Source organism: Microtus pennsylvanicus, chromosome 4 (assembly GCF_037038515.1).
Source record: "Microtus pennsylvanicus isolate mMicPen1 chromosome 4, mMicPen1.hap1, whole genome shotgun sequence".
Classification (NCBI taxonomy): Eukaryota; Metazoa; Chordata; class Mammalia; order Rodentia; family Cricetidae; genus Microtus; species Microtus pennsylvanicus.
In genome coordinates, this window is record NC_134582.1 from 110,047,427 (window position 1) to 110,057,978 (window position 10,552).

At 43.0% G+C, this 10,552-nt stretch overlaps 1 protein-coding gene across 2 annotated transcripts; it reads left to right on the forward strand.

Moving 5' to 3' along the window:
* Positions 1 to 3,706: 3,706 nt before the first annotated feature.
* Positions 3,707 to 8,674, forward strand: Yae1 (YAE1 maturation factor of ABCE1). Of its 2 annotated transcripts, none has more exons than XM_075970148.1 (3): positions 3,707 to 3,880; positions 5,313 to 5,434; positions 5,966 to 8,674. In XM_075970148.1, the coding sequence occupies exons 1-3, from the start codon at positions 3,755 to 3,757 to the stop codon at positions 6,393 to 6,395; spliced, it is 678 nt and encodes a 225-aa protein (XP_075826263.1). In that variant the 5' UTR covers positions 3,707 to 3,754; the 3' UTR covers positions 6,396 to 8,674. The 2 variants fall into 2 exon arrangements, with proteins under 2 accessions (XP_075826263.1, XP_075826264.1); XM_075970149.1 differs by lacking the exon at positions 3,707 to 3,880 and adding an exon at positions 4,002 to 4,559.
* Positions 8,675 to 10,552: the final 1,878 nt, after the last annotated feature.

Below are 10,552 nucleotides of genomic sequence, written 5' to 3' on the forward strand. Positions count from 1 at the left end.
AATCCACAGAGAACTTTTTGAAATACTACAAGAGCCTGAGATGGGTCAGTTGGTAAAGTGCCTGCTGTACAAGCTTGAGGACATGAACTCAGCTTCAGAGCAACCACACAGAAAGTCAGGCGTGGTAGCTCTAGGTAGCAATGGGGCAGATCCCTGGTGCTCGCTGACCAACCAGTCTACCCCATTCATGAGAAACTGTGTCTTAAAAGATAAGGTGAAGAGTGATTAAGGAAGGCATCAGATATTAACCCCCAGCCTGCACTCACCCGCATATGACACATATGTACACAAATACCTGCACACACATTACATAGAGATATGCTGCATAGATTCATGTGCATTTACACACACACACACACATAAGATCTTCTTTAATCAGGAGATCACGTAATTGAAACTGAGTCATGGAAGCATTAGCAACAGTGAAAGGTCTCTGAACACACAACAATCAAAACTCCAAATGTGTAAGGAGTCACAGGTGTTCTGGCAGCATCTGCTCGTGCTGTATTGTTCAGGTTCACTGCAGCTTTGATCTGAACACACAGCAAACACACTGTGTACCATACAAGTCACCATGCCACGCAGCGCCACTGAACACTGCCTCAAACACCTGGGACCAGAATCAAGACTATTGGATGCCAGACACTGAAGTGTTTTTACTATACATACCGCTTTCTGCTTCTATAGAAATACAACAAAAACAACCTTTAATACTCCCTACCCTCATTTCTTAGCATGTAGGTATCAACTAGTCTATCTTCAGACTACACTGTATTAAAATGTTTGATTTTGAAATAGCTATTTGAGCCACAGAGGCATTTCATGAAAACTGATAAATGAATTTTGCTTTAGGATGAGGGCAAAATTTCCAACAACTTTGGAAATAGCTCTAGACATACTTCTAACATTTTGTCTGAAGTGGCATTACCAACATTGACAACAGTTAAATCAAAATGTCAGTAAAACTTGAAAGACACTGAAGATGCTACATTTCCTGCAGTATCAAGTAATACAGCTAAGGTTTAATCATTTATGGAAAAATAAGTAAAGATGTTGAATACATTAGTATAAATATTTGCTTTCATCTTTAATAAATTGCAACATTGCCTGTGATAACATGGAATAATTTTAAAATAACTTCTGATAAGACAATGTGTGTGGGAGTGTACACACATATGCACTCTTATGAATATTCAGGTGCTCTGACATATGAGTGAGGGGGACAGGAGTAGCTAGCCAATTAAACTATTCTGGCTGGTCAAAAGCCTCACGATTCCATTTGTCTTCGCTTCCCGAGATCTGGAATTACAGATACAATTACAATACCTGACTTTTGTATGTGGGTTCTGGGCTCTAATTCATACTTTTATCCCCGCAAAGCAATCATTTTAATGACTGAGCCAAGGCTCAGACAGTTCACCTTTTATGGAGCAGATACTCACATAAGGGTCTGGAGAAGCAGCTCAGCTGGTAGAGCGCATGCTGGAGGCCTTGCGTCCAATCCCCAGCACCACAGAACTGGGCGTGGTGATGCACACCTGTACACCTAGCGCTCAGGAGTTAGAGATGGAAAATCCTCCCCATCCTCTGCTACATTTCCAGTTTACTGAGAGCTTGTCTTAAAACACTACATGTGCTGCTCTTGAGTTTGAATTTATTGTGCTTTTCATCTGCATTGATGGTTACTTCCTAATTCTTGTCTTGTTTAATAGTTATCTTTTATAATGAGAAAAACACAGAGGTTATTTGCTTTCTTTTTATATTTTAAGATTTATTTTTATTTATACATATATGTGTTTGTATGCATGTGTGTATGTGTGTTTGCAAGTACCTTTGGAGGCTAGAAGAGGGCTTCAGAATCCCTGGAGCTGTAGTTACAGGTGGTTGTGAGCCGTCCACTCTCTGTGGATGCTCAAACCTAAGCTAGCATCCTCCCGAAGAGTCGCAAGCATTAACTGCTGGGCCATCTCTCCAGCCCCAGGCTTTTATAGGGTTTAATATGCCAGTGTTGTTTTTTTTATTGCATTTATTTACATACTCTGTGTGTGTGTGTGTGTGTGTGTGTGTGCATGCGCGCGCGCGCACACACACACACACACCACAGTACATATGTGGAGGTCAGAAGACAACTTTCAGGAGTTAGTTCTCTCCTTCCATCACATAGGTCCGGTTCCTCAGGCTTGAGGGCAAGTGCCTACTGAGCCAACTCACCATCAGGACTTTTGCGTTTTTTGCGGGACCCTCACCCCTTAGTCTCAAAGGGGCAAGAAGAAATTTTCTAGCAGAATGTTTCCCCAGGAAGATAGTGGCCTTCCCCCCTCCCACCCAGGAGATTCTGAGCACAAGGTCACTTAGCTCAGCCCAGCCAGCCACCTGGTACAGGCTAATAAAGATGGCCTAACTCAGAAACAGAGGCCTTGCTCTAAAAAAAAGGAAAAAGCTGACTTAACAGAATGGGGGGAGCAAAAGTCCTTGTACCCATGCCAAAGCATCTTCAAAGATTCTCTATGTAGTTATGCCTTTAAAAGCTTACCCCACAAAGGAGATACAGCTCCTCTCTACCTTGTTGTAAGGGGGATGGAGATGAGTTCCAAACATGTTTGTATTATGCTGATTAAACCTTGCTTATTATAGTCTGGGCCTCTCTGGTGGTCTCTCTCTGGGGGTCTCTCTCTGGGGGTCTCTCTCTGGGGTCTCTGGTGGTCTCTCTCTGGGGGTCTCTCTCTGGGGGTCGTGATCTGGGTACAACATTTCTATTTTATTCATTTCAATCACTATCACTATTGCTTCCCTTCATACCATTTTGTCTAATTAATAGCTATATAATCACACATTAACATTTTATATTTGCTTTTATACACATATTTACAGAATGCAAATTCTCCCTGAAAATGTAATATAGTAACTTTGGGGCTGCAGGGAATAGCTTATTGACAGAGCACGTGTTCCATATTTGCAAGGCTTGGGGTTCAATCCCCAGCACAAAAATATAAAATAAACTAAAATAGTAACCTGTCTTCTCCCACAGTAGTACTTTTTCATATCATTTACATCTGCAAACTATGAATTACTTATATATTACTGTTGGTCAACTGCCATTTCTACACTAATAGGAAGTCCACGGGGCCTGAGAACTCGGGGAGAAAACTTTTATTATTGTTTTACTGCTTATGGTGTGCAGTCCCTCAAAGGCCTAAAATGATGTCTAATACAAAAAAAACAGGTATTTCAGAAAACTTTTCAGAAAAATTATCATATGACTCATATTTCTCATACAAAGAACAAAACAAGAACGCTGGTGTCCAGTTCTTCAACATGCACTCTGGGCCAGAAGCCAAATTCCTAAACTCTCAAGCTCGCAGAGCAAGAGCGGAAAGGTTGAGAGGGCAACTGACAATGGACGCTGGTTTTACAAAAGTGTTCACATTACTTAATCTCAAATTGACCGCGGAATCAGCTTTCATAGTCCAATGTCCTCGGTTGCCCGCTGGTGGCCAAGGCCTTCAGCACACGCAGAAACTGAGTCTCAGTCCTGGGATGGTGGGTCTTAGCTCCCAACACCCACCCCACCCCATTCTGCCGCCGGACTAAAACGCGAGGGAGGAGACAGCGGCATTCCCCAGTCGCAGGGCTGCGGGACCAGACGCAGGCGCCGCTTCGTTCCACACCTACCCTTTCGCTCCGCCCCCAGGCCGGAAGCACTTGCGGCCGCTTCCGGGCCTCCGGGCCTCTGGGGCTCGTGGTTTCTTCGGAGATGTCTTGGGTTCGAGCGGTTCCCGAGGTCCCGAGCCCTGGAGATCAGGATGTGTTTGATGAGGAAGCGGACGAGACTCTGTTAGTGCAGCGTGAATGGCAGGGACATATGCGGAGACGAATCCAAGTAAATGGGCGGGGGACGTGGACGCGAGGGGCGTGGGATTCCCACGGGGGCATAGGGCTCGCGGGGGGCGGGACACGCGGGAGGAGGCCTGGACCAGGGGGACAGCTCTCTCTCTGCGACCCCAAGGCCGCCCCGTCTTTCTCCCAGCTTGTTACTTGGTTAAAGGTTGATAACCTTTAAACACGCGTTCTTTGAGAGCCCCGGCTGAGTTTGGAGCAGGGAACTGACGGACTGAAGTGAACTTTTTCCAGAGTTCGGTGTTTGGGGAGGGAAATAGCTAAAGGGGAGAAACACACCGACTAGACTAAGGCTATCAGAAAACTCATATTCACAGATGTTTTTCACTGGGTGGAGAGTCCGAAGTGAGGCGTGGTGTTACTAAGGCTTGGTGAGCCTAAGAATGTTGTCACAGCACGGGAAAGTAGAGAAGGAGATATTGTTTCAGTTTTACTTTAAATGTATCATTCATTCCGGATCTCTCTCTCACCATTCATTGAAACTTGCTTAATAATATCTGGGTAGAATCAGCTTAGTTCTGGTTGAGAACTGGTCAGATCTGCGTCCACAGAGAGGTGGATTCCAGAGTATAATGACCTGAGTTCCATCCCTGGAACCCACATCCTGGAAGGACAGAATAGGCTCCTGGAAGTTACCTTCCGACCTTCACACTCAAGTTATGGTACGCAACGCCCCTCGCCCCCGCAAATAATAATAATAATATAATTAATTAATTAAAAAGTAAAAGGCAAAAAGAACTGTGCCCACCTAATATATTTACCAGCCATTTAATTGTCCTTTTAAAGCTGCAGTTGTGATGATCTCCCTAACAATGTTCCAGCGAGATATTTGTTGAGTCCAACAGCCATGATATCATTATAAAAATGCCTTGGGAGTCTGGGGCTAGACCAATTATAAGAGGACAAAATCTCTATGCCTCATTCAGATTAGATTTCTAAGTTCAGACTTCCTCTCTGCTGTTCCTAAAATAGTTTCCTCTTCTCCGGCCTGGCCAGCCTCCTTAACTGCCCTGTTCTAGTAAGTTACCAAGACCAGACATGGAGTTCCCTGTGAAGACCTTGCTAACAGTTATTAAAAAGAACCTAACACCTGGTGTTTAACCTTTACCAGGCAGCCCTGGATTCCAAAGTGAGCTGAGGATGTGGCGTCGAGGCACATGCCTGTCATCACTTAGGAGGATGAGGAGTAGGATTAGGAATTCCAGGCCAGGCTGGAAACAAATGTGATCAGGAAGGGCAGACCAATAGTAGGGTTTTAGAAGAAACCTTCTGCTTTGGATTTGTGCCTCCGCCGTATCATATTCAGTTAAAGTAATACAAACCTGCTAAATCTATTTTCAGAACGGATTCTGTGCTTTGTGCTCCTCTAGAAAAGATAGACTTGGTGTCAGTTACAATCAGTTTCTTGTCTTTAGGAAGGTTACAAAGATGGAGTAGATGCCGGCAAAGCAGTTACTCTTCAACAGGGCTTCAATCAAGGATATAAAGAAGGGGCGGAAGTCATTATAAACTATGGACTACTCAGGGGAACACTAAGGTAATTTGAAAAGTTTAAGTATGCTTGATGCCTCCATTAAATACTGAGCACTCCTAAGAAATAAACACTGACTGGAGATGTCATTGACACCGCCTCGTGACAGTCTTTAAAGTATTCCTCTTGATAATATTTTGTCTTTCTAATAGTTTAACAAGCCTAGGTTTTCTTTTTTTAAAAGGAAAGAAAAGAAGGAACTGGTTTTTCTGGCTTTATGTAAATTATATCTTCTTGCATAGAAGTTATACGGTCTGGGAAAATATAAAATAAAAAAATTGGTATGGAGCTGTGAAAGGGGTATGATTTATAAACAGTTTATATGATTAAGTCTTGGTTAACTTGTATTAAAAGATGCTTTGTTTGTTCTTTTTGTGTTATTTACATTGTTACTTTCCTGATTTTGACATGCATTATTATTGCTAATCTATTTCTGCATGGTGTTGTCTAGAAGGAAAACATGTAGGGCCTAGAGTTCTAAATGCCTGTGACTATTTGAATTTTTCCTGTTTAACTCTTGTTTATATTTTCGCTCAGTGCTTTGCTGTCCTGGTGTCACCTTCACAGTAATAGTTCAACTTTGATCAGTAAAATAAATAATCTTCTGGATGCAGTCGGCCAGTGTGAAGAGTGTGTGCTTAAACGTCTGCAATCAGTCACTCCACAGCCCCAAGTTACAGATTTATTGAACTCCATTGAGGATATGGACCTTTGTCATGTAGCTCCAGCTGAGAAAAAGATTGATGAAGCTAAAGATGAAAGACTCTGTGAAAATAGTGCTGAGTTTAACAAAAGCTCCGACAAGAGTCCTAGTGGGAAAGATTGTTCCCCTTCAGACTGTTGCAGAACACAGGAGCACGCGCATTTGGAAAAACCAAGCCTCAGTTGGATTCTGGAACAGACGACCAACTTAGTGAAACAGTTGGGACTATCGGTAGACGTGCTGCAACACCTCAGACAACCATAAGATTGTCTCCATACTGTAGTGGGAGGAAGTTCATCAGAGCGATGTGTGTCTACATAAGATGACCATTGGTTGAACAGCTCACCTCTAGTTACCCCTGTGGGATCATGAGGGGGTCTTCAGTGTTAACACTAGTAAATGGAACATAAGCCATTATCTTTGTTATTGGTAACTTTTTAAATTTTTAGATATATTCAAAAATCCTCATTGTCATTTTCAAATTTCTAAGACTAGCAAAACCCAAGAACAAGGGGAAAAAATCCAATGCTGCTTTCTACTTCTGTATCGGGTGACAGTTTAGGGCCTTGTCACCAGCAACCAAACCAAAGTTGCCAAAATAACCTAAAGGTTACCTAGATATATAGAAGTAGATGTATAGTTAGCTATACAGTAAAGTCAAGAGACCAGAGAAACTGACACTATTGATATCATTGAATGAATAATCAAAATATTAAAATTTACCTTGTTTACATTTTGGTCATAGATGTTCAGTTCTATGAAAAATAGAAAAAATACATTTTCATGCTAGACTGTAAAGAACTGCTTGGTTTTCTAGGCAGTGAGGAGTTGGCCATGTTTTCTTAAAACAGACTATTTCTGAGCTGCAACCTTGTTATTTTCATTGGCAAAAACATTCAGACCACTGACTTACCTGTATTCCTTCCAGATTTTTGTTCCATGACTTAGGGTCAGGGAAGGATTTGTCATCACTGTCCCCACCTGCCTGACTTGAGAGGCGCCCGAGTCATCGTCTCTTATGCCAGCTTCAGTTGCTATTTGTCCAGTATGACAGATGCTTCCTTAGCGAGAGACTGGCAAGAAGACCCAAGGGACTATGGAAATGGTCTGCTGCTTTCTTAAGTCCCTCTTTAAAATGCACAGAACATTAAGAAATTGAGGCAGCCAAATTTGAAGTAGTATTGTAGAGTTTCCAGTGTGCTAAAACACGCTTAAGGTATCAAGGTTACATTTGATGACTGGCTTTTTATTATGAAACTTTGTTCTTTGGTATTAGGAACTGAACTTAGGACCTCATGAGTGAGTTTTATATTAAAATCTCAAATCCACACAATATTATCATTAGTCTCTAGACCAGTGGTTCTCAGCCTTCCTAATGCTGTGACCCTTTAATACAGTTCCTCAAGTTGTGGTAACTCTCAACCATAAACTTATTTTCGTTGCTGCTTCATAACTGTAATTTTGCTACTGTTTAGAATCGTAATGTAAATATTTTCCAAGACCGATGTTTGTTAAAGGGACCGCAGTCTGCATTTTGAGAACCTCTGCCCTATGGTGTCACTGTTGTTCTACCCTGTATTTATACAGAATAACCATCTCTCACAATGCATCTCAAAATGGCTACTCAAAGTAAAGATTTGAGTGCAGTAAATCTTGAAAGTTTACTTGGGCATTCCCTGATAAGAGTCCCTGAAGATCAGATCCCTTGCTGCCATTAATTACATAAGGTATCCTTATAGTTAGAGTCACAGGACTGGAAGGGTATTAGCTGGGGAGCTAGACAGGTGGTTCAGTGGTCAAAAGCATCACTACACAACCATGAGTTCAGGTCCCAGGATCCACTATGGTCCCAAGCGTATGTCAGCCCGGGTTGAGGCAGAGACTAGAGGATTACAGGGACTTGCTGACTTTCTGGGGGACATCCTACCTCAGAAAAGTAAAGCAGAGATTGCTAAAGGAGGAATCTGATGCCCTCTGACCTCTATGTACGTGCAGAGATGTATACCCTTATACACTGCACATACACACCACACACAAGAGGCTGTTGAGTTAAGGGGGGAGGGGGGTCTCTTTGCTTTGCTTTTAGAAAAGTTATAAAGAAGTCTTGGACTGCAGAGGAGCAGCAATGGTAATGGCAAACAAACACAGTAAAGGAAAATCTACTTGTGCCCTTTGTCTTGCTTTCTATCCCCTAACAGCCAGGTCTGCCATAAAAGGCCCTGGGTGAGTGTAAATGGGACAGCAGGAGTACCCTGCAGCTGTGACCAGAGTTTCATGGCCAAGAGATCAGTTCTGGTGCTGACATATCCAGGTCTTTTTAAGCAAATGGCAGGGGCCAAGATCCTATGCTTTCCTGACATTTAAGTCACTAGAAGCCTAAGGCCAGCTAACTGTGATTTGCAGAGGAAGTAAGCAGCTAAACTCACCCACTGGCGTCTTTATTTCCAGCCATCTGTGACTTGTCAGGCATGGATTCTGAGAAATGTGACCTCGGGCAGTTGTACTCTGCAAATACTAACATGTAGAAGCTGTTTATGATGTCACTAAGAGATGGGACCTTTTGGGACCATATCATATCTGAACCTCATTTGTGGTCAAAGCATGTGGACATGACTGTGCTGTAAATGCTTGCTCACAGCTTTCATGGTAAACCCAGTTAAAGGCCAAGTTGTGATTCTTACCCTCTTCTAAGGGTGTGTTCTAGTCTAAGACCTAGGGCAAAATAGTTAAGTGTGTGTGTGTGTATTAGATGGATAGAATCTTTAACTTATTTTTTTTATTATTCCCAAGTTTTGAAATACACCCATGCTGTTCATAAACTACCAGTCAAGACTTGTTGCTTCTGTACAGAAAGCACAGATCTGCACTGTGAAGATGCTAGACCCTCATAGATGCCATTTACAACTAGCAGACTTGCAGAGTTGGGTATCCCTGCCCCTAACTGCTGCCCACTCACGCCAGCTTCACTCTGCTTTTCCTAAGGTCACTGTTAGGTAAGGTCACAGTTGCCCATCGCTGGTATGTTCTGAGTTTGGCCACCTTCCTGTACCAGTCAGTGGATGTAGTTAGCCACCTCTTCCCGTAAGTTCCTCTGCTTATCTTTCTTGGTTACTACTGTTCTTTATCATTCTCTTAATGCTCCCCTTTCTGTCCACTCCTTAAACTTCTGGGGGTTTCTCTTTTGGGTCCCTATTTCTTTAGCCAGACGACCTCGTCTCCCATAGTTTCCACTGTTCTGTCACAGAGCTAGCATTTCCACTTCCAACTTTAGCCCAGGCTCCAGACCCAAGTTTCCAACTGCCAATTTCTCAGCCTATTTCAGTGGCTTAGCACAGCATGTCTAGACAGCCTATTCCTTCTTCCCCTCTCCTGACTCGCTTTGGTTCTGTGTTTTGACTCTTAATGTCATCTGCTCTCATCCAAAGCTAGAAATCGTCAAGTCTTCTGCTTTTCTTTGCCATCACACTCCCCATCCAAGTGAGTATTTTCACATCTTCAAATCATTTGAATTTGGCCTTTCATTCAAATAGTTGAGTTGTTTTTTTTTAACTTGGTTTCCCCCACCCACGTGTGTTTGCTCTTTGTTCTGTCTGAGGTAGGGTCTCCCTGTTCCTGGATGTGTTCCTGGATGACCTCTGTGGCCTAGACTGGCCTTAAGCTCACTGTAAGTCTGCCTCTAACTCCCAAATCCAGGCGTACACCTGCTGTGGGAACCCCTTCAGCCAATAGCCTTTAAGATATTGGCGTGGTCTCATGTTCTTAAATCCAGATGTAAAAGCGTGTGTGGGCCCCTTGGCTGCTGGCTTCAGTTCCAGTTCTTGGAGCTTGCAGAGGACTGCAATCACTCCTCTTTCTGTGAGTTTACCCCCTAATAAGCAAGCCTTTATTATATTTCATTCTGGGCTAGTGTGGAAATCTTTCCTACTGCAACAGTAGATGACAAGGGCAGGCCGCTGTCACCAAGGCCCAGCCTCCTCACTCCAGCTGGAGATCCCTGGGCCAGTATCTTAAAGGCCATTGGCTGAAGGGTCCTGGCTTCATCAGATATTAATTAACTTTCATACCAGCCTCTCACTGTTATAGTCTAACCCTTTTCCTGTCTTTTGTTTCACTTGTCTTTGTCTTCCTGAACTAATTTATTAAACAAAACCTTGTATAGGGGCTGGAGAGATGGCTCAGAGGTTAAGAGCACTGGTTGTTCCTTTGGAGGTCCTGAGGCCAATTCCCAGCAACCACGTGGTGGCTCATGCCATCTGTAATGAGATCCGGCACCCTCTTTAGGCCTGCAGGCTTACATGCACACATGCAGGCAGACCACTGTATACATAATGAATAAATATTTTAAAAAAAAAACCTTGTATAGTTAGTTCCCTTTTTCCTACCTATGAAATTACAAACTTGAGTTTCAGTTCTAGTTCCGA